This window comes from Salvelinus namaycush, chromosome 1 (genome assembly GCF_016432855.1).
Source record: "Salvelinus namaycush isolate Seneca chromosome 1, SaNama_1.0, whole genome shotgun sequence".
NCBI lineage: Eukaryota > Metazoa > Chordata > Actinopteri > Salmoniformes > Salmonidae > Salvelinus > Salvelinus namaycush.
The window spans coordinates 9,000,875-9,025,842 of NC_052307.1; the positions used below are offsets into that span (position 1 = coordinate 9,000,875).

General features: G+C 42.0%; 1 protein-coding gene and 1 pseudogene across 1 annotated transcript in view; both read left to right on the forward strand.

Moving 5' to 3' along the window:
• Positions 1–360: 360 nt before the first annotated feature.
• Positions 361–511, forward strand: LOC120057288 (annotated as a pseudogene).
• Positions 512–2,306: 1,795 nt separating this feature from the next.
• The window catches only part of LOC120045108 (dmX-like protein 1), a 63,516-nt gene continuing 40,854 nt past the window's right edge, over positions 2,307–24,968 (forward strand). Inside the window, exons 1-12 of the mRNA XM_038990034.1 lie at positions 2,307–2,518; positions 3,590–3,792; positions 4,187–4,312; positions 10,651–10,728; positions 10,911–10,989; positions 11,282–11,417; positions 11,540–11,606; positions 11,743–11,921; positions 12,005–12,212; positions 12,750–12,921; positions 14,742–14,921; positions 15,704–15,939. Coding sequence (XP_038845962.1) covers positions 3,706–3,792; positions 4,187–4,312; positions 10,651–10,728; positions 10,911–10,989; positions 11,282–11,417; positions 11,540–11,606; positions 11,743–11,921; positions 12,005–12,212; positions 12,750–12,921; positions 14,742–14,921; positions 15,704–15,939 — 1,548 coding nt within the window. The 5' untranslated portion in view covers positions 2,307–2,518; positions 3,590–3,705. The remainder of the gene's footprint in view (positions 2,519–3,589; positions 3,793–4,186; positions 4,313–10,650; positions 10,729–10,910; positions 10,990–11,281; positions 11,418–11,539; positions 11,607–11,742; positions 11,922–12,004; positions 12,213–12,749; positions 12,922–14,741; positions 14,922–15,703; positions 15,940–24,968) is intronic.

The following is a 24,968-nucleotide window of genomic DNA, read 5'->3' on the forward strand; positions in this document are numbered from 1 at the left end:
TGGTTTTAACCGAATCATAACGCAAAATGGAGTTATGTTTTGCTTGTAAATAGTGTTTTTGTAAACAAACCATTTATATCCCTATTCCGCATTTACAGCAAACCAAGTTGCAAGGCTGACATTTGTCTGAAATAAGAATGAAGGAGTGGAATATTTCCCTTAAAAAAAGGTCCTACAGGATTCATGTAAAATTTTCCAGTATGATATTTGTTCCTGCAAGAATTCTCTTTTTTTTTTTTTTTTTTTTTTTACTTCTGAAGGTTGTCCCACAGAAAAATGCACTCAAAATCCGGTAGGATTTTCCTTGCAGGATTCCTGTAGGACTTGTTGTAAGGGTTGATAGAGGTAAGAAAACATGATAAACTTACCTGGCATGTGAGATACCTTGATCACCCAGGACAACGCTCGACCATTGCACTCAGGCCATGCTGACTTCTGTGAATTCTACAAATGTGGGAATCTCGACTGCATAATTTTTGGTAGTGGGGGACTGCGTCTACGCTCTCCCTTGATAAAAGAAATTAAAACATTTAATGTTCATACAAATTATAGGCCCAGATCAGCATCATTGATTTACCCATCGCTGTCAGCAGTGAGGAGGATAGTCCAAGGAAAAGAGAAAATTAAAGAACTATACAGAATTCTTGCCTCTGGGGGTGCTCTTGAGCCAAAAGGGGTCTGTCCCCTAAATGGACAGATATTGTCCAGAAATTACTTTTTTGGACATAAAGAGTACAACTCCCTTGTTGATTTTTTAATCAATATTGGGGAATGACTTGGGAATTGGTCCCAATACACTGCATGCTATTTTAGTTGACTGTGTGAGGGCCAGCATTGTTATTTTTTTATTTAACTAGACAAGTCAGTTAAAAGAACAAATTATTATTTACAATGACAGCCTACACCGGCCAAACTCTGACAACACTGGGCCAATTGTGCACTGCCCTATGGGTCTCCCAATCACAGGCGGTTGTGATACAGCCTGGAATCGAACCAGGGTGTCTAATGATGCCTTGAACACTGAGACGCAGTGCCTTAGACCACTGTGCCACTCGGGAGCCCCAAGTTATGAAGGCATGAGGATATTGAATGGTGTAGCAAGTGTAACGGATGTGAAATGGCTAGCTAGTTAGCGGGTACGCGCTACTAGCGTTTCAATCAGTTACGTCACTTGCTCTGAAACCTAGAAGTAGTGTTGCCCCTTGCTTTTGTGGAGCGATGGGTAACGACGCTTCGTGGGTGTCAGTTGTTGATGTGTGCAGAGGGTCCCTGGTTCGTGCCCGTGTCGGGGCGAGGGGACGGTTTAAAGTTATACTGTTACATTGGTGCCGTATCACGGGTCACGGCACCAATGTAACAGTATAACTTTAAACCGTCCCCTCGCCCCGACACGGGCGCGAACCAGGGACCCTCTGCACACATCAACAACTGACACCCACGAAGCATCGCTCCACAAAAGCCGCGGCCCTTGCAGAGCAAGGGGCAACACTACTTCTAGGTTTCAGAGCAAGTGACGTAACTGATTGAAACGCTACTAGCGCGTACCCGCTAACTAGCTAGCCATTTCACATCCGTTACACAAGTAAGGAATTATAATTTAGAATACTGGACATGAACCTTCTTCTGATGGTCTAAAGGTCAGCTATTTTGGTCAGGGAGTTGGTCAACCATGGTTTGCCAGTTCTGTGATAAGAAATTGTGTAAAACAATGCATTTTAAGAATGTATTTGCACCATATGTTTGTTAGTATTAACTGCCAACATTCCATTCAAACAATGCATTCAATACACAGCCATACACTGGCTGAAATCAGTTGATGGTAGGACTGATATTGTATCATATAATAGCACTCACACCTTTCCAAGCAAAACACAATTTGAGACATTTATGGTCTGTTTACGTATATATTTTAGAGACTACTTATACATACAATTTGTATAAAACCTGTATAAACTGTATTTATAATTATATGACACGATTTTAGGTTGACAAATAATTCTATTACATCATTTCTGATAAATCACAGGCCTTACTTATATTTTCCTGTGGAAGAAAAATCTGGATTATGTTGTACAACTGACTAGGTATCTCCCTTTCCCTATACTGGTTAGGATTTGTCCCTGACCAATATGGCTGCCATTTTCTACCCATTCTGGAACTGCGAGGGTTTATCATAAGCTCCTCTCCGTATGTAGAGGGCATCCGTAAAGGGCAAACACATTCTGCAAACAGCATCGTCATTGATGAAATCACGCACCATCAATTACTACAATAACCACAATCCATAGCACGGTTTCATGACCGTCTCACGGGAGAGGAGCGCCACTAGCTAACTCTATACCACAGTTAGCTAAATGGTTTAACGTGTGTATTTAGCATATTATTTGAAATTGTCCGTTATTTTACTTTTTGCGAGACGAATAGCTAGCTACCAACGTGACTGAATGACAGACTGCATGCTAGAAGTCATATGATAGCAGGTCGCAATGCATTCATGAGTCAAACCAAACGACGAGAAGTAAGTGCATTTTGACACTAGGCTAGCTAGCTGTAACGTTACATTTCGGATTTCGCCCAATAGTGTTGTATACTATAACGTAATATTTTGTATCGAAACTGCAGCTAAGTAGTTCATTTAGTTGACTATAGCTAGCTAGTAAGCCTGTAAAGACGCAACAACATGGCTAGCTAGGTAGCTTAGCTATGGGAAACATCTGTAATCTATGTATTATTTACAGTGACTCCCGATGTTGTGTCCCAAAGCTAGGTAGCCTGCTCGTGCCTTTGCTAGCTAGCTAGTTGGTTGTTGCGTGAATTGACTTGATAGTTGATCACTTGCTTATTGATAACTATATCTTTTTTTTTAAATCACAATGATAGACTATGTTGCTTTTATTTAGCTAAATGGGTTGCTATCTGTCATCTATTTCCGAGTGATGGTGTCACGTGAGTTGGCACACGGAACTTGCTCACCTCTTTCCAGTTTAGAAACGATTGTTATGCCGGTGTCCGTTCTAATTTGCGGGCCAAACACCTCTACATTCAGGTTGGTTTTCCATGTAGGAGCGGTGATTTCATGGGATGAGGGGTGTAAATTATCCAATGGGCTAATGTCTCAACATTGTCATTAGCTAACTAACTAGCTGTCATTAGCTAACTAACTAGCTGTAATCTTTAGCTACAGCTAGCTACCTGCTACTGCTAGTTTGCTGTCATTGGCTAGCTAGGTATGTAGTAATTTTGTTTACCAGCCAAATGTCACTGGTTTTGCTAGCATAGGTCCAATCCATAGAAAAATATCACCCAATTATTGCTCTTAGTTAAATTAATGTCTATCGCTAATCTTGTGATCTAATTAAGTAGTGCAGTGCACACAACATGGATTACTTGCTAATCTAGCAATGTTGTACTGTACCAAATTATCAACCTAACGTTAGTTGTCTCACTAACTGACATGTCTGGTGATGTTTGCCACTGAAGATTGTCTTGCTGAGAATATGACATTCAGTGCGGTGGCTACAAGTTACCTAGCTAGTGTCTTAACTGTCAGTAGCACAACTAACAACGGACGTGTTTCTCTTTCTCACAGGGGAACTGACTTTATGATTTGAAGCACAATGACCACGTCATTGCATTGGTTTCTCATGAATTTGTCCTGGATCAAGGCCACATTGTGAGGGCAGGAAGACAGCGTTACAAAGGACCATGAATCTTCACCAAGTCCTTACTGGGGCTGTCAACCCAGGGGACAATTGTTTTTCTGTAGGTAGCATAAACAACCAACCATTCACGGTAAGATATTTCAGGCAGTCAGTCTCCCTACATTTTAAGCATGCTTTGGGAGTGTTCCGTGCTAGTCCAGCAGCACTGCTCAGAGAAGAGAATCTGATACTATACCCACAGTCTTTCACTGAGCCGATCAATATCAGACTATTTTTGTCTCTGTCCTCTAGTGCAGGCAAAAGTTACATTGTGCTGCTTATGCCGTGTTGACAGTCTGCATTTTGTCTGTATATTTATTCATGGCATTAGTATGCATACTACAGATATCATCTGCTTGTCAGTGTCATACAATGCAAAGTCATACTAGAAGTTCAACTTTCATTAAATCACGCTTGACAGTTCTTTGTGATTATTGTCCTAACTGAGTGACATTCCTCCCTCATCCCACCCTCTCATGTGATAGGCATATGCCTCTGGCTGTGACGTTGTGATTTTGGGCAGTGACTTTGAAAGGCTACAGATCATCCCAGGAGCGAAGCATGGGAACATCCAGGTGGGCTGTGTGGACAGCTCACTACAGGGAGGCCAGGTAAGAGACATTGTTTCTTGTATTACTTGTTTGGTGTAGTTACTGCAACTTATAGACGATGCTGTTTGGCGAAGAACCAGTTGAGTTTGCATGCTACTATGACCCTATTTGTATATCCATGCCATATTGTTTACATGGCCGTTGCTTTGTATCAATATTGACCATCAATTTGCTATAGGCTATATTGTAGCTAAACCTTTAGCAATATTGAGCATTTATTTGCTATATTGTTTCTAAACAGCAAAATATGTGAATTATGATGCAATATTACAAATGTTGAACGATCCCCCAAATCCGGGTAAATTTTAACAAGATGGAACACAGCACAGCAACTCAAGAGAAGCGGGCCTTTTGTTCTCACTGTAATGCCATATTGCCTAAAATCTGTTTAAATCTTATCAAAATGCCATGTTGCCTGGATCCATTGTGTTTGTCCTAGGTCAACAATGCATTTTAAGCTGTGTACGAGTCATTGAGCTTGGCCAGCTACACCCGTCAATAGATATCACAATATTTCAGAAAAAGGAAATGAAGAAAGAGAAACAAACTTAGCCAGCCAATACACGGTGGGAAAATGTTGTATGTTGTGACTCAGACTCACTAGTCACTACTCATGACATGTAGCTCTCCTGACTGTTGGAATATTATTAGACACAACCTGTATTATCTAAGGAAGTTAGCTTATAGTTATTTTTGAGCCTGACTATGGACTACCTCGTTTTAGATCAGCCAGTAACTTGCAGAGTTAGAAAGAGGAATCAAGTATATTGGCATATGTGTTAATTATTGGGTCTGGTGCAGATTTCAAATTATGCAAAGTAGACATTTAGCATGTGGTAAAATGCTTAACCCTTTACACTCATGGGAATTGGCCTATATGATAAATTGAAATGTTTCTTACAGAATAAATATGAAAAGCATATGCATAACCATGGTAGCAATTGACAGGGAACAGTTTGGAGATTGTGGGAAGAGTATTCGACCAAAGGTGAGGACACAACAGTTCACCTGACACGAGACTGAATCCGAACATTAACACTGTTGATTTTATGTGCATTTTACATTTACTGTACTTTTCGCCGCATTTGTTGATAAATCATAAGGTACTCTGGTTACTTTCAGTAACATGATAAGAATGTTTATGGAAAATGTGGGGTAGATGCAACATAAAACCATAAAATTACAAAGGTTTGAGTGAGAGGAGTAACTGGTGTCTCCAAGTGTCCACACATCTCTCCATAGTGTGCCCAGTTCCTAAGTAATTTCTCTCTCTCTCTCTCTCTCTCTCTATAATTTTTTTTTTACTCAAAGAAAAGTCTTCAACAATAAGGTGTTGTTGTTTACTCTCCAAGCTGTGCCGTTGAACTACAGCGACCTGTAGTTGTTTTGTTTGGAACTCAGTCCTGCATCCCCGCCATCACACAGTTACTGTTTACGTAATCCAAGAATGGCCCGTTTATAAATCGCAATCTGGGTCAATCGGGCATCATTTTGAAAGCTTGTTCTGTTGTCAACAGGACTAGCATGACGGTGTTAGGCTTTCAGATTGCCATTCATAAAAAGTAGTCATGAGTGCATTCAGGTGCTTGAGAGGATCAAGTCTGTATCAGCGCAGTCCCTTTTTATAGTGCAAAGAGCCTGCTCTACTTACTCATTCATCGCTAGAGCTGCATTAGCTCCCTAGTCCCCACATGCTGCACAGAAGTTAACTTGAATAATGCAACACGTTATGTTGAAACGGTTCGTTACTGTCTGCAAAAACAATGTCCACACAGGCTAGAACACATACAATGCAAGACAATGCAGGTGGCTTCCAGCTTTAATAGTAAGTTAATAGAAGTTAATAGAAGTCAGATTCCACAGCCACATTCTGCCTAACAAATTGTCATTCATTTCTTATACAGGCACACTTAGAAAATATGAGATTGCTTATTCTATAGAAGGGTTGGTTGTCTAGCAACATTTGACGCGTGCACAATTATGGGGCAAAACAGACGCGGTTGGCTTAGATTGATGACATGTAAACTATATTTCGTCGCCAATGTTTATTGAACACGTAAATACATTTGCACAATGAGCACTTGTTGTCAAATACCTCGTTAGTTGTTTGTTAGCGAATTTTACCCATATTAGCATAGACATAAGGTCAGTCAAAATAAGACATGGTATGAAGAACAAGATGAAGCGATTCCCCACATGGCAGTTTCTTGTCGTTCTCGCCATCCAGAATCACTACAACACGCGGACTTCTGCCTCATAGAAGCGTGTGCATTGTTTACGTGACGGTGTCAGCTAACCCATCTATGCAAATGTTGTTAACTTACTACTTTATTGTGCTGATTATCTTATCAGTTGCCAATAAAATAGTCCTAAATGGAAGGGATTGTCATTTGTAGCCCAATGGAATCAGCTAAAACAAGCTCAATAACTCAATGCATGCACACACTCCTATTGAATAATATGCATTCACCTGTATTGTGAATAGACCTAGGCTACATCTTGATTTACACAGTTTATCAATAGATATTAATGATTACAAATATATTGTTTTGAAGTTACAAAGTCAAATTGATTGTATCATTTACTCAATTCATGCATACATGGTTGTCTCCAAAAATTTGACAATGTTCAAATGTAATGATATTGAACTAACGATTTAACAGAGCTGTAGCTGAGTTTATCTGTCTGGATCAAGTGCCATTCTGTGACTTTGGCTAATATGTATTTTTTTTTTTTTGTGGTATCGTTTTGATATTTAGTATCGTGATATCGAGTATTGTGATACTAAACCTGGTATCGATATGGAAGTCAAAATTCTGGTATCATGATAACACTAGCGTGTGCCACAGTGAATTTTCTTAATAATAGACAGACTAATTCGGTTCAGAACAACCCTTGTAAATGTACATCAAACATAGTGATCATAAACTGACACTGTATATTACATGAGTTTTATAATGTGGAAATGTGCACTTTTGGACTCACAGGTATTTGGCTTGCTTGTATGACATCACAGGGGTATTTATTATAATCCTAAATGTCTCATCTTTCAAAATACACCGTTTACATAAGGAAACCATTCAGGGAGCCTAGTGGTTAGAGCGTTGGGCCTGTAACCCAACGGTTGCTAGATCGAATCCCCGAGCTGACAAGGTAAAAATCTGTTGTTCTGCCCCTGAACAAGGCAGCTAACTCAATGTTCCTAGGCCGTCATTGTAAATAAGAATGTGTTCTTAACTGACTTGCCTAGTTAAATAAAAAAAGAATACAATTTAAATAAATTCATTAGGCCCTAATCTATGGCTGTATTCACATGACTGGGAATACAGATATGCAAAAAGGTAGGTGCGTGGATCAGAAAACCAGTCAGTATCTGGTGTCACCACTATTTGCCTCATGCAGCACAACATCTCCTTCGCATTGAGTTGACCAGGCTGTTAATTGTGGCCTGTGGAATGTTGTCCCACTCCTGTTCAACGGCTGTGCAAAGTTGCTGGATATTGGCGGGAACTGGAACACGCTGTCGTACACATCGATCCAGATCATTCCAAACAGACTCAATGGGTGACATTTTTGTTGAGTATGCAGGCCATGGAAGAACTGGGACATTTTCAGCCTCCAGGAATTGTGTACGGATCCTTGAGACATGGGGTCATGCATTATCATACTGAAACACAAGGTGATGCTGGTGGATGAATGCCATGACAATGGGCTTAAAGCATCTCATCACGGTATCTCTGTGCATTCAAATTGCCACCAATAAAATGCAATTGTGTTCATTATCTGTAGCTTACAGTGCATTCAGAAAGTATTCAGGCACCTTGACTTTTTCCACATTTTGTTACATTACAGCCTTATTTCTCATCAATCTACACACAATACCCTATAATGACGAAGTAAGAGAACTGAAATATCACATTTACATAAGTATTCAGACCCGTTACTCAGTACTTTGTTGTAAGGGAAATCAGAGAGGTGCAGGGGCTACCTTAATCGACATCCACGTCTTCGGCGCCTGGGGAACAGTGGGTTAACTGCCTTGCTCAGGAGCAGAACGACATATTTTTACCTTGTCAGCTTGGAGATTCGATCCAGAAACCTTCCGGTTACTGGCCCAACACTCTAACCACTAGAAGCACCTTTGGCAGCAATTACAGCCAAGAGTCTTATGTATGACACTACAAGCTTGGCACACCTGTATTTGGGGAGTTTCTCCCATTCTTCTCTGCAGATCCTCTCAATCTCTGTCAGGTTGGATGGGGAGCGTCGCTGCACAGCAATTTGAGGTCTCTCCAGAGATGTTCGATCGGGTTCAAGTCCGGGCTCTGGCTGGGCCTCTCAAGAACATTCAAAGACTTGTCCCAAAGCCTCTCCGGCTTTGTCTTGGCTGTGTGCTTAGATTCATTGTCCTTTTCGAAGGTGAACCTTCACCCCAGTCTGAGGTCCTGAGTGCTCTGGAGCAGGTTTTCATCAAGGATCTCTCTGTACTTTGCTCTGTTCATCTTTCCCTTGATCCTGACTAGTCTCCCAGTCCCTGCCGCTGAAAAACATCCCCCACAGCATGATGCTGCCTCGACCATTCTTCACTTTAGGGATGGTGCCAGGTATGGTGCCAACCTTTAGGTACCTTTTGGCAAACTCCAAGCGGGCTGTCATGCCAAACTTCTTCCATTTAAGATCGCTGGAGGCCACTGTGTTCTTGGGGACCTTCAATGCTGCAGACATTTTTGGGTACACTACCCCAGGTCTGTGTCTCGACATAATCCTGTCTCGAAGCTTTACTGGAAAATTCCTTCGACCTCGTGGCTTGGTTTTTACTCTGACATGCACTGTCAACTGTGGGCCCTTTTATATAGGCAGGTGTGTGTGCCTTTCCAAATCATGTCCAATCAATTTCCAGAATTTACCACAGGTAATCAAGTTGTAGAAACATCTCAAGGATGATCAATGGAAACTAGATGCATCTGAGCTTAATTTCAAGTCTTAGCAAAGGGTCTAAATACTTAAAGGTATTTTTTATTTTTATTTTTAATAAGCAAAAATTTCTAAACCTGTTTTCGCTTTGTCATTATGGGGTATTGTGTGTAGAGGGGGAAAAAATAATAGAATACATTTTAGAATAAGGCTATAACGTAACAAAATGTGGAAAAAGTAAAGGGGTCTGAATACTTTACGATGCATTGTATGCCTGCCCATACCATAACCCCACCGCCACCGGGATTCATCCGTGAAGAGCACACTTCTCCAGCGTGTCAGTGGCCACTGAAGTTGACTACGGAGCCAAACTGCAGTCAGGTCAAGACCCTGGTGAGGATGACGAGCACGCAGATGAGCTTCCCTGAGACAGTTTGTGCAGAAATCCTTTGGTTGTGCAAACCCAGTTTCATCACAGGTGAAGAAGCCGGATGTGGAGGTCCTGGTCTTACGTGGTCTGTGGTTGTGAGGCTGGTTGGACGTACTGCCAAATTCTCTAAAACGACATTTGAGGTTACAGAAATGAACATTAAATTATTTGGCAACAGGTCTGGTGGACATTCCTGCAGCCAGCATGCCAATTGCAAGGTGCAGCTGTGTAATGATCACGCTGTTTAATCAGCTTTTTGATATGCCATGCCTGTCAGGTGAATGGATTATCTTGGCAAAGGAGAACTGCTCACTGACAGGGATGTAAACAAATTTGTGCACAAAATTTGAGCGAAAAAGATACGCTTTTTGGAACATTTCTGGGATCTTTTATTTCAGCTCATGAAATATGGGACCAACACTTTACATGTTGTGTTTATATTTTTGTTCAGTATGCATAGGCCTGTTAATTTACAGCATTTACCTCCCTCAGACAGCAAAACATTTGCAAAAGTTGCCCAATTAGTGGGAGGGATATGCTTGTCACCCAAGTTCTGAACATCTGTCAGTCAAAACCCATACACCGATGTGAACCGCAGAGCCAGAGTTCTGACGTCATATAACACATGTTACTGTACAGCCATTTCATTCCAATTTAAAAATGTATCAGTGTCAAAATGTTCAACCCGTATACAGGTACGAGTGTGTAAAGAGCTACAGTAAAATGACATTACGTTTCTAAGGTTGCCAAGACATTTTTTATAATTCATGTGGTTATTTACAATTTGTGAGGATGCTATTACCACAACTATCTTAAGTCATAATTGCAGTACTCATATCTTTAATCATCTTCACTCTAACCAGTAGGCTGCAGCTCACAGTCCTTTTCAAAATTCACAATATTGTGCTTGGTACTTGTTATGGTATAATGAGAGTGAGAAGGTCAAGCCTTCACATTGAATAAAATGTCCCTTCTCTTCAATTGCTGCTGACAGGTTGCAGCTTCCTATGGAAGTATTGTCTGTGTCTTTGAGCCGGTTCAGCTCATGAACCAGAAGGACAGGACATCAGCAGTAAGTGCTATTTGTATTGATTCTCTAATAGTAATTGATTCTCTAATAGTAATTGATTCTTACTGACTGCAGTGTAACTTCCTGATACAAATAATATGTGAGGAAATGTATTAATTTATTGTTCCTAATGACTTGGTATTGACAATTTGGATTTGATCGTTTGAATGCTTGTGTTCTTACAGGAACTGAGCTACCAGTGGCAGAAGAGTGGACAGTTTGTTTTGCAGTCCATAGTGCGTAACCTGGCCTGGGACCCCACAGGTAAATTCATTATTCTATGTATATTTGGTATCTTTCCAAATTCAAATGGCACTCGAACATCTGAGCTATCTTTGTTACAGGTGTATAGTAACAGTTGAATAACATGAGAAAAAATAAGAAACCCACACACTGCTCTTGATAGTATCTCTGCTCTGTAATAAGCTTTATGGATCCAGGTTAAGATTACCCACTGCTCTTGATACTATCTTTGCAAATTAAAACGTCCTGTGTTCTTTAAAAATAATCTTCTCTCTCTCCATTGTTTGATCTTTGTTTTATATTTTGCACACAGGCACTCGTCTCTTAACTGGGTCCGCTAGCCTCCAGCTGTGGTCCAATATCAGCGATGGTTTTGATGAGGAAGGGGAACAGACAGACATCACCATTGGTGACCCTCGGTGTCCCTGGAGGTGTATCTGGCACTGCAAGTAAGAACTGCACTATGAAATAGTCCAAATGTAGCCTGTTTAGAAGAATAAAAAAAGATTCCCCCAAAAAACATTCTCATGGATCCATCTGATGTATTGTTGTGTTCCCCTCATCTTAATAGAACCGCCTCCCCAATTCAGCTCATGAAGTTCTCTCCAGATGGAGAATTCTTTGCTACTGCCGGACAGGTGGGTGGCCTTTGGTGTCCATTCATGCGCATAAAGATGTTCCTTTTTTTAAGTAAAGACCTTACAGAGAAACGCATTCTAACAACAGCCATGTAATCCTTCGTGTACTAACTCCCAGTGATGCCGTTGTTTTCAGGACGACTGTCTGGTCAAAGTTTGGTACGGCACCAGCAAATGGCAGTCTGGCGTGACCAAGCTGTTCACCCCACCGGAGCACAACGCTCAGGGCGAGCTCGACTTCTCTTTTGTCTACCTGGCACACCCACGCTCTGTAACAGGCTTCTCCTGGAGGAAGACCAGCAAGTACATGCCACGGTAAGGCCCATCGTTAAGTCTTTAGAATATGTTTCTCCATACCTGACCTGATGGAGTTGTGTCCTCTGTGTTTTTCCCTCCAGGGGTTCAGTGTGCAATGTTCTACTGACATGCTGTAAGGACAGTGTGTGTCGCCTGTGGGCCGAGACCCTGCTTCCCAGTGACAGCTTGCTGTCCGGACACACGCTCAGTCACGTTAATAATAACGGACAGAGCAGCGACTCACTGAAATCGTCAGGCAGCAAGAAGACTCCCTCTCGTATCAAAACACAGGACAGGAATCCCCTGGAGGTAGGAAGAATGTTTCCACCGCATAGTCCATCAGGCTGGTGAGAAGTTAAGAGAGCGTAACAGGCTTAGAGCTAAAAGGATATCTGACAGGAAGCTCGTTTTCCAGGCTTCGCAGCCCTTGAGAACATCACTAAAAAAATCTTGTTTCTATACTGTACACCCATTAATTAAAGTACGTCTGTTCATTTTGCGGACAAATGTAATTAGTTTTTTGTTGAGGTGCTCTAGTAACTAATTATATCATCAGATGCATTGCCTTCACTTTAGTTGTGTAAAGAACATTTCCTTATTGGAAGACTGTCATTACATGGTTATGCATCTTGCCAGAAAATATTGAGGAGCAAGGGACGAATTACATTGCAGGAAAAATAGATATGCAAATGTATATTCAATGCCCAGAGGAAAGTCTGCTAACATTGCTGAGTTATTCATTAACATCACTGACTGCGATATCAGAGGTACTATTTTAGTTCCGGTCTGGTTTTCCAAAGCAAATGAGAGTGAGATCCCTACTTAGGAGCCATTTTGTTGCTTCAGTTGAATCTGCAGGAGTCGTGGAGAGCCCCCTTGAGAGGTGTGGCCCAGCCCTCCCTGACCGGCTGCCTTCCGACCCAGCAGAACAGTCACCACAACCACAAGACCAACAGCGTGCCCCATGCCAACGCTCTCTGCCACTTCCACATCGCTGCCAGCATCAACCCTGCCACAGGTACCGCACGCAAACAGTGGTTCAGTGCCATTAAGTTCAGTGGCATTAATTCAAGGATGTTTACGTTGTTTACATTGTTTAACAGTTCATTTTAGGATAACAGAGCCTGTCGTAAACCCCTTCTGTACTTCATGCATAAGAATGACAACGCAGAGGTTATGCCTAAGAGTCAATAATATAAGCCCCTCTAACTGACCGTTAGTGATGAAGGGTGGAATTGATACAGTCACATAACGGGATATTATTTTTGACAATATATTGTATCGTTTTGACAACATCGTGATATTATTAGGCAGTACCTGCACCAAAATACTAGTATTTTTCATTCATAGCTTGTACTCCATCTTTTTTTTAAATGGGGAGCTAATATGTTTCCCACACTTATTTCCATGACTGATCAAAACTCGTTTTCTCATGGCTCTCGCTTCCCTCTGCAGCAGACATATTGTGAGCAGTGTTTGGACCATGGAATCGCAATAAAATCACAGTATTGGATCGCAATACGTACACAATCGTATCGGCACCTAAGTATTGTGATATCGGTTCACTGACATTATCGGCCAATATAGCAGTATCGGATGATAATTCAACCGTTAAACGATATTCAATAAATGGGATGGAAAAAAGGGAATCTCAGACCAATTGCGGCCATACTCATGATGTCATTGTCACAATGTATGAAATCAAGCATAGTTATTGAACAATTGCTCTTTTGGATGCCAATTCAGGATAATTCAGTTTGGGAAAATTACACTTTTTAATTTCCCCACTATGAAACAGTATATCGGCAGATATATCGGTAGGGTTACGATTTGTCCCCCCAAAAAATCGGAATCGATATCGGACCAAAAATACCACATCGGTCGGGCTCTAGAAAATATTGTATTGTGAGGTCCCTGGCAATTCCCAACTCTACTGATCATCACACATATTTAGGGATAATGTGACCTGCCCAAGAACAACCAGGTAGAGGATTGCACGATTTCATACTGCGCCCGCCCCCGCAGGTTCTTTTTCCCGACATCCCACCTGCTCCCACCAAATCTCTTCCAGCTCCTATACCCTGTCCCGCAATGTTAAAATTACACATTTTCAAAACCTCCATCTTATGCATTATAATGTGCAATGAATGCATGATTTCATAAGACATTTGCTGGTTGGAATAAAGTCAGTCATTTAAAGCAGCCCAGACAAAGTCCCTGTTCACCTTGTAAACTTACAATCATCTCAATTCAAACTGTCAGTAAGCGAATGGAAAGGCAACAAATAGGATGTTGATAGGCTGACTAGTGCCCAATCATAATTGCCATTTATTTCATTACCTGTAGAAAATGATTAACATTCTTTCCAGTGAGAACTGCAAGCTGATAATTTCTTTTATAATTCATCAGAAGTGGCCACAAACTCAATCACATCACATCAGATTTAAAAAAATATATATATATATTTGCCACCACTACTGTTTGAAGCAGGCTTGAGCCGGTTGTGTAACGAGCCCCAGTTAGAGAAGAGGAGCCAGAATTACTGAGAGGGATTCATGTGATAAGTGGATTTATAACAGATCACAGTGCATTTAAACGGCGATATGGCCATTATTAAATCATTTGCGGAAATAAAATAATATTTTCATCCTGAATTTGTATTTCTGACCGTCCGCTGCCCGCCCGCAGCATGAACCATTCCGACCGCGCCGCACATTTCTCTGTCGGGCGATATGGGAGTCCCAGGGTAATGCAGGGCTCTGCAACCAGGACCAACTCTGGGCACAAATGACTGTACACCAGTTAAGTGATCCAGTATTGGTGTGTTGTTTGGAGCAGATATCCCCCTGCTGCCCTCTATCACGTCGCTGTGTGGGGGAGATGACGAGGAGCCTGGCGGGCCCTTCACCGTGCACTGGCTCAACAACAAGGAGCTGCTTCTCACCCTGGCCATGGAGGTGTTCCTGCAGCAGCTCAGAGGCAGTGTGGAGCAGAACCACTCGGAACACTCTCAGGAGGGTAGGTACTAGGTAGAGAGCAGGGGTGGATTCATTAGGACACAATGTTTTGCAACGGAAAATGCTTTGTAAAGAAAACAAGCTTTTTTTAATTGGACAAGTTCATGTTAGTACCTCAGTTTTGACTGTTTGCTTAGGTTTGGTTCCTAGTGAATACACCAGGGGTAGGCAACCCTTGTCCTGGAGATCCTTGCTAATTAGTGACCTTAATTCATCCATCAAGTAAGGGTGGAACAAAAACCCGTAGTCACCCGGCCCTCCATGGAATGTGTTTGACACATGTGCCCTAAATGATTGCATTCTCACACTTTACCAGATTGCACAACATGTCATAAAATAAAAAGTCATAGAGCAATATAATAAACTTTTTTAGAGGCAATCTGCAGTTGCTTCATCCAATTTGGAGTTCAAGAAACAGTGGGTATATTTCATTAACAATATAACATATAACTGCCTCATGAGCTTAGTTCAACTGTCGTACCTCATCAGAACCAAAAATAAAAGCTTGTTTTACTCCACTGTTTGTAAACAAAGTAAATGTAAAGAAACACTATATAGTCACAAAACAGGGTTAAAACTATAATTTTGTCATGGATGGTCAGCCCTTGCATCTGTAGCTCTATGAATTTGAGTGGTTACATTTCTCCAGCCCTATCCCTCAGCTGTTTAACGAAACGGTTGGGGAGATCGCTTTGTTATTGTTTCACCTGCTGATTGACGCTTTAACCTAGAAATGAAAGGTCTTTGGATATGAGCTCTCCTGTCTGTCTGTCGGTCTCCCAGAGCCTGACTATGAGGAGGTAGAGGAGGCTTCTAGGCGAGCGGCCGAGCGAGGACCCGACGTGGCGTCCACCCACCTGCCTGCTGCAGCGGTGGAGCACCAGGTAGAGGTGCTACTGGAGGACTGGAACAGGGGGGCAGACATGCTGTTCAGTATCCACCCCATGGATGGCTCTCTGCTGGTGTGGCACGTGGACTGGCTGGATGAATACCAGCCTGGCATGTTCCGGCAGGTCCAGGTATGTTATCTTCATCAGTAAAGCAACCTAACTGACATTTCTGTTCTGCATCACAATACAGTGCCTTCGGCAAGTATTCAGACCCCTTGACTTTTTACACATTATGTTACATTAGTCTTATTCTAAAATGTATTAAATAGTTTTTTCCCCTTCAATTCCCTATAATGACAAAGTGAAAACACTTTTTTCAAAAGATACCTTATTTACATAAGTATGCACCCTTTGCTATGAGACTTGAAATTGAGCTCAGATGTATCTTGTTTCCATTGATCATCCTTGAGATGTTTCTACAAGTTGATTGGAGTCCACCTGTGGTAAATTCAATTGATTGGACATGATTTGGAAAGGCACACACACCTGTCTATATAAGGTCCCACAGTTGACAGTGCAAAAACCAAGCCATGAGGTCAAGGAATTGTCCAAAGAGCTCCGAGACAGGACTGTGTCGAGGCACAGATCTGGGGAAGGGTACCAAAAAATGTCTGCAGCATAGAAGGTCCCCAAGAACACAGTGGCCTCCATCATTCTTAAATGTAAGAAGTTTGGAACCACCAAGACTCTTCCTAGAGCTGACCACCCGTCCAATCGGGGGAGAAGGGCCATGGTCAGGGAGATGACCAAGAACCCAATGGTCACACTGACAGAGCTCCAGAGTAACTCTGTGGAGATGGGATAACCTTCCAGAAGGACAACCATCTCTGCAGCACTCCACCAATCAGGCCTTTATGGTAGAGTGGCGTGACGGAAGCCACTCCTCAGAAAAAAGCACATGACAGCCCGCTTGGAGTTTGCCAAAAGGCACCTAAAGGACTCAGACCATGAGAAACAAGATTCCTTGGTCTGTCTAAACCAAGATTTAACACTTTGGCCTGAATGTCAAGCGTCACGTCTGGAGGGATGGTGCCAGGTTTCCTATGGTGAAGCGTGGTGGCAGCATCATGTACTACTCCCTTCACAGAACGGTGCCAACTGGCTCTAACCAGAATAGAAAGAGGAGTGGGAGGCCCGGTGCACAACTGAGACGCCTCAAAGGTCCTCAACTGGCAGCTTCATTAAATAGTGCCCGCAAACACCAGTCTCAACGTCAATAGTGAAGAGGCAAACTCCGGGATGCTCCGGGAGTTCCTCTGTCCAATGTCTTTGTTCTTTTGCCCATCTTAATCTTTTATATTTATTGGCCAGTCAGAGATGGCTTTTTCTGTGCAACTCTGCCTAGAAGGCCAGCATCCCGGAGTTGCCTCTTCACTATTGACGTTGAGACGGGTGTTTTGCGGGTACTATTTAATGAAGCTGCCAGTTGAGGACTTCTGAGGGGTCTGTTTCTCAAACTAGACACTAATGTACTTGTCCTCTTGCTCAGTTGTGCACCGGGGCCTCCCACTCCTCTTTCTATTCTGGTTAGAGCCAGTTTGCACTGTTCTGTGAAGGGAGTAGGACACAGCGTTGTATGAGATCTTCAGTTTCCTGGCAATTTCTCACATGGAATAGCCTTCATTTCTCAGAACAAGAATAGACTGACGAGTTTCAGAAGAAAGGTCTTTGTTTCTGGCCATTTTGAGCCTGTAATCGAACCCATAAGTGCTGATGCTCCAGATACTCAACTAGTCTAAAGAAGGCCAGTTTTATTGCTTCTTTAATCACCACAAACGTTTTCAGCTGTGCTAACATAATTGCAAAAGGGTTTTCTAATGATAAATTAGCCTTTTTAAAATGATAAACTTGGATTAGCTAACACAACGTGCCATTGGAACACAGGAGTGATGGTTACTGATAATGGGCCTCTGTACGCCTATGTAGATATTCCATAAAAAATCAGCCGTTTCCAGCTACAATAGTCATTTACAACATTAACAATGTCTACACTGTATTTCTGCTCAATTTTATTTTATTTTGATGGACAAAGATTTTAGCTTTTCTTTCAAAAACAAGGACATTTCTAAGTGAACCCAAACTTTTGAAGGGTGTTGTATGTAAATGTGATATTTCTGTTTTTTATTTGTAATAAATTAGCTGTTTTTGATTTAACATTATGGGGTATTGTGTTTAAATTGATGAGGGGGAAAACTATTAAATCAATTTTAGAATAAGGGTGTAACGTAACAAAAAGTAATGTGGAAAAGTCAAGGAGTCTGAATACTTTCCGAATATCCAAATCGGATATGTATGTGATCAAACTGCATGTGATCTCTGATGGATTGACATACCCTGTCATAAAAAAAGTATCAGTAAAGTTGCATAACTGACATTTCTATGGTTTCTGCTTCACAATAGAACATAACATTTTCTGAGTCAAGATAACTTATGCAGTCAAAAAGCAAGCCGTGAACTACCGCTCAGAATTTCTTTAAAAAATGACTACATATTTTTTAGATTAACATAATACAAACAGTTTTGGAGGAATTAGGTTTGTGCAGTAGGCCTAATACATTATCACAGCATATTGTCTGTATGCCTGGCCTTTCAATATTGTTCTTCTCAGACCATATTATATTTCAAATCTCAAGCTTTGGTAACAAAATAGATCACTTGGTGTAGCACTTCCGAGGCACAGCTGAGCAAAAATTGAAATAATTCGCTTTTTATTTTACTGGACTGATGGTACCTGCATCTGATGGTCATGGTGCTTTCAAGACAACTGTGAAAAAAGAACATCAAATCATGTCAGTGATCTTCAGGTCTGAGCTCTGGAAAGATGCCCGAGTTTCCGACTTTGAATTCCGAGTTGGATGACCGTTCAAAAAGATTCTTCCAAGTCAGAACTTGTTTTTTTCTCCAGAGTTCCTAGTTGTCGAACACTATATTAGTCTCAGCGGAGGGACCATAGGGAGGGGAAGCAGTCTTCCACCTGACGGCTAAACTCGAGTCGCACCGCATCCAAATCATACACAAATTCATGTTGTTCCTATGACCAGAGAAAGTGAAATTCCTTGATATTAAAATAGACACAACGAGCGGCTAATAATAAAGAACACAGGGCTATTGATACACTTAGCTACTCGTTCATTGCAGTGCAAGTGGAAGTAGAGATGTTTTGTAATGGTGTTGAATAAAAAGAGAAACAAAAACAGCAGCTCTTTGCTGTATTCTTTGACATTCTCTCTGGTCTTTTATAAAGTTATGAAATCTAATGTAGGTTAATATCAAAGTTTGCTGTGGCCGGGGTCATGGAAGATATAGGCATGGTGATTTGGAGCTATCCGATTTGGCCAGCGCAGTAGATGTACTCGATTTAGCCACAGTTCTTCTGGTCTGCTGGGTAGGCAGATTTTTAAAAATATTTTAAAAAACGCAAGCCTTTATCGTTGGCTTTTCTACAGAAATGTGTGGTGAGGCCTCCCGAGTGGCGCAGCGGTCTAAGGCAGAGGCGTCACTGCAGATCTGGGTTCGATCCCGGGGTGTGTTACAGCCGGCCTCGAACGGGAGACCCATGAGGCAGCGCACAATTGGCCCAGCGTGGTCCGGGGAGGGTTTGGCCCGGCCCGGATGTCCTTGTCCCATCGCGTTGTAGTGACCCCTGTGGGAGGCCGGGCGCATGCGCGCTGACACGGTCGCCAGTTGTACGGTGTTTCCTCTGACACATTGGTGCGGCTGGCTTCCTGGTTAAGCGAGCAGTGTGTCAAGAAGCAGTGAGGCTTGGCAGGGTCTTGTTTTCAGAGGACGCACGGCTCACGACCTTTGCGTCCCCCGAGTCCGTACAGGAGTTGCAGCGATGGAACAAGACTTTAACTACCATGAAATTGGGGAGAAAAATGATTTTTTTAAATAAATGTGTGGTGATCGACTAGGAATTCCGGTTGGTGACCACTGCAATAAAATAATAAATTGGATTTACAGTTCCATAAAGTATTCATACCCCTTGACTTATTCCACATTTTGTTGTTATAGCCTGAATTCAAAATATATTAAAATAAATGAAAATCGCACCCTTCTATACACATTTTTTAAAGTATTTATAAATGTAATTCAAAATGAAATGTAGAAATCTAATTTACATACAGTACCAGTCAAAAGTTTTAGAACACCTACTCATTTAAGGGTTTTTCTTTATTTTACTATTTTCTACATTGTCGAATAATAGTGAAGACATCAAAACTAACACCCATGGAATCATGTAGTAACCCGAAGTGTTGGAACAAATCAAAATATTTGAGATTCTTCAAAGTAGCCACCCTTTGCCTTGATGACAGCTTTGCACACTTTAACAGATGCTCTTATCCAGAGCGACTTACAGTAGTGAGTGCATACATTTTATATATATATATATATATTTTTTTTTTATCATACTGGTCCCCTGTGGTAATCGAACCCACAACCCTGGCCTTGCAAGCGCCATGCTCTACCAACTGAGCTACATGGAACTAGTTGTCTTCAGACAACATTTCCCTCACATTCCCTCTTCTCACTGATAATTATTTACATTTGATTAATTTGGTTATTGCTTAAACTATCAAAGGAGGTTCTATCAAAATACATCATAAGTAAACAAAATCAACACGCAAAACCAGACACTTCATCCTTTCAAACCCTTCATTATGGGCTGTACAATCCAACTTGCAAAACCATTGCAGTAGAAGGTTTTAACTTAAGACTTTCGCTTCATACAGTTACATGCTTCATTAGACAATTTCATTTATGGATTCTGGAAATGACATTTCAGCTGGAGCTTTTGTTGCGAGTGGCATGTAAATGACAGATCGATATCTCAATGCATTTTTTTGTCTAAATGACTATACATTTTGCAGTGTGCAGACCACAATCAACCGGATACACCAAATAAACAATTTTTGTAAGCCTAAATCAATTATGGGCACGGTTGACCCCCCCCCCCCCCTTCACGGCACTCATTCTTCTGGCGTTTCTTCATTTTCTTCTTCAGATAGTGTTTCAGTTTGTCCTCCCAATGACACATGTTCAAAGTCGATGACCCTTGATAATTTCCCGTTTCAATATCTGGGGAATAATCTGATTTTCCAAAGCACCTGAGCATCATCCTTTACGGTCTATTATGTCTTGTCCAATTTCCTACCAGTACGTCAGCAGCATGAGAGAAGTTTGGACGGGATCTCTCTCCATGCTCACTCCAGGTGGACTCATGTCGCACTCCTGAGAGGAAAGGCAGTTGATAGCTTTGACTGGATGCTGTGTACAGGTTACTGGCTCGGACTCAGGTTTCAGGTAGAAGTGGTGAAGCGCCATATTGAACGGCATCAGCCGGTTAGAGGGGATGAGGCTCACACTGTTCTTGGTCGAATTATCCCTTCCGTGCATCGAGATACCATCATCTGTGGTCACCTTTGCCATAACCTCGGGAGAGGACAGACCAGAACAACAGTTTAGTTTGGGTCATTTCTGATTCAGGAAATCCAGACCAACTATTTACTGTATGACAAATTATTCCTACTACTAATATTATTAATATAAATGTCTAAGACACATGTCAAAAAGAATAACACAAATTGGCTTATACTCCCCTATCATCTTGGCGACCTCACTGCAGAGTTACGAGGTCAGGGAGTTAGAGGGCTAATCCTCCAGCAGACCCAATCTGGTGAGATTTGTATTGAAGCAAGACAAAAACAAAACAATACACACACAACAACATGCACTTCTTCCCTTTTGACATGACTTATATCGTGATTTATGCATCCAAAAATAACAACACCACCACGATTGGGCCGAATCACACACAGGACTATTGATCAATTATAAACTTCTTCCTAATTATCAGCGTTTACAAATTACATTTAAATCTCACCAAATGTCTCTAGCCTTTCTAGTGAGGGGAATCAGGCCTCACCAGAAAATCAGAACAGAGGTCATTCAACCCCATTGAGTGTTTCTTTCCCTGTACCTCACTCATTATTTAAAAACGTTTAAAACATTTTGTGTACCAGGTTTACATTGGGTTTTTCAGTAAATTTCTTATAAAAATAATTTACATGTATACAACCAAAATTCGGGCAATAGATACTTCAGAAAATGTCATTTGTGTGCCCTTTTTAAGGCGCATCCTTTCTAATCTGTGAAAACCCACTAAAACCAAATGGAAAAAGACCCCACACAATAAATCACAGTATTAACACCACTAACAAATATTCATAACACGTGGGTTGTGTGTGGGTGCTGGCTTGTGTGGTAAAATGTAGCATAAAAACAAACAAATTGGCCAGGCCTTACTTAATCTGGGAGCTCCCTTAACAGCTGGATCCGGGCACCTTTGTACGGTGTAGTACACAGTCTCAATAACGTCTCTCCTAAGGCACCTGCCTCAGGAAGCCTTTCAAATGAAGAGATAAAGAATCATTGGTAAACTTAGTCAGTCCTAACAATTCTTAATCGAGTTTACTACATCTTGGGCAGGATAAAACCATGTGTATACAAAATCCTACTTCAGACACATTAGATGATAGTGTCCCGTTAAGTGGAATAGGCACCTTCTAAAGTAAACAATCCCAGAGGCCCTTTCTTGTAATCTCATAATGTTGACCTGTTGCATTGACATATGTCCTGCACTGACTGTCCCTGTGACATAAACTAGTCAAAATATGAAACCTGTTGTTTTGACAAATCTGCTAGGTCCTTGTGCTGGCTTATCAGCTCAGTATTCGGGTACTACAAATATTTACTTGGATCTACTTACATTTTGGACACAGTTCCACGTAATGGAAACTGATTGTTTTAGATGGCATTACCTTCTTACTTAAATCACTGGTGTTACCCAAACGATAGGATTGAGTAATGATAATTGGACATTTTCAAAAACGTATATTTTTCAATTATTCATACCTCTGTCCCAATTGTCCCACTATGTCCCTTACAGCCTGTTTTGAGTTCAGTGAGTAGCACTTATTTTCACTGGTGGGTTATCTATTTGTCCACAGGAAGCTTATCTCTAACCAAAACACCAGATGGCAGTCTCTAATGTATTGTCCCAATGCTTAATCCCTCCATTTGTCATGTGACCTTTTTATTGAAACATTGTCTTCTTCAAATTACTAAGATATTGCATTATTAGAGTGCTTTCTGGAAGCCACTAATATTACCATTTACTTTGTTGATTTCACTAGTCTCCATATCTGTTTCCTTCAAGACCCTCCCAATCATTCCATAGTAAGTCTGGCACCTGAGACAGTATAAACTGGGAGGCAGTGTCAGACCCCTACTCCTCCTGGGGGAGTGGTTCAGGACAGACTGGGAGGCAGTGTCAGACCCCTACTCCTCCTGGGGGAGTGGTTCAGGACAGACTGGAAGACAGTGTCAGACCCCTACTCCTCCTGGCGGAGTGGTTCAGGACAGACTGGGAGGCAGTGTCAGACCCCTACTCCTCCTGAGGGAGTGGTTCAGGACAGACTGGAAGACAGTGTCAGACCCCTACTCCTCCTGGGGGAGTGTCAGACCCCTACTCCTACTGGGGGAGTGTCAGACCCCTACTCCTCCTGGGGGAGTGTCAGACCCCTACTCCTCCTGGGGGAGTGGTTCAGGACAGACTGGAAGACAGTGTCAGACCCCTACTCCTCCTGGGGGAGTGGTTCAGGACAGACTGGAAGACAGTGTCAGACCCCTACTCCTCCTGGGGGAGTGGTTCAGGACAGACTGGAAGACAGTGTCAGACCCCTACTCCTCCTGGGGGAGTGGTTCAGGACAGACTAGAAGACAGTGTCAGACCCCTACTCCTCCTGGGGGAGTGTCAGACCCCTACTCCTCCTGGGGGAGTGGTTCAGGACAGACTGGGAGGCAGTGTCAGACCCCTACTCCTCCTGGGGGAGTGTCAGACCCCTACTCCTCCTGGGGGAGTGGTTCAGGACAGACTGGAAGACAGTGTCAGACCCCTACTCCTCCTGGGGGAGTGGTTCAGGACAGACTGGGAGGCAGTGTCAGACCCCTACTCCTCCTGGGGGAGTGGTTCAGGACAGACTGACTGGGAGGCAGTGTCAGACCCCTACTCCTCCTGAGGGAGTGTCAGACCCCTACTCCTCCTGGGGGAGTGGTTGAATTTGTCTGCTTACGCATTGGTTTAATATCTCATTGTTTTGGGTATCAACAAAAACTCAATCTGGGGTACAATAAATTGTAGCATTAAGTCATTTTTATTTAACTAGGCAAGTCCGTTAAGAACATTATTATTTTACAACGACGGCCTACCCCAGCTAAACGCTCCCCTAACCTGTGCCAATTGTGCACCGCCCTATGGTACTGCCAATCACGGCCGGTTGTGATACAGCCCAGGATCGAACCAGGGTCTGTAGTGACGCCTCTAGTACTAAGATGCAGTGCGTTAGACCGCTGCGCCACTTTGGGGTTTTAGTTAACAGAAAATCATGTTCAACATTCATTGGGCCTATTGAACAGGGCATGGGTATTGTTTCAAAATGTATTACCGGGGTGGAGGAATCCCATAAGCGTTTATAATTTTATTGGTTGGGGGTAAATCAAGTCCCGTACCTTTACCAAAAGTTGATATGCGCCAATCTTTAGACAGACCCGTTTAGACAGTCATACAACGCTTTAACCTTATCTTTATCAAATGATCCATAAAGGGACCACCCTGAACTTCTCAGAATACGTTTCACACCACTTACGTAAGTCTACGTGTGGGTGTGCAAGTTGTATATTATTATTTTATTTTTTTCAATGTTACTTAATCAAATCTCTAGTAAACCATTATACATTCATACACCATATTCAGTAATAAACTCAGCAAAAAAAGAAACGTTCCTTTTTCAGGACCCTGTCTTTCAAAGATAATTTGTAAAAATCCAAATAACTTCACAGATCTTCATTGTAAAGGGTTTAAACGCTGTTTCCCATGCTTGTTCATAGAACCATAAACAATTAATGAACATGCAACTGTGGAACGGTCGCTAAGACGCTTACAGACGGGAGGCAATTAAGGTCACAGTTATGAAAACTTAGGACACTAAAGAGGCCTTTCTACTGACTCTGAAAAACACCAAAAGAAAGATGCCCAGGGTCCCTGCTCATCTGTGTGAACGTGCCTTAGGCATGCTGTAAGGAGGCATGAGGACTGC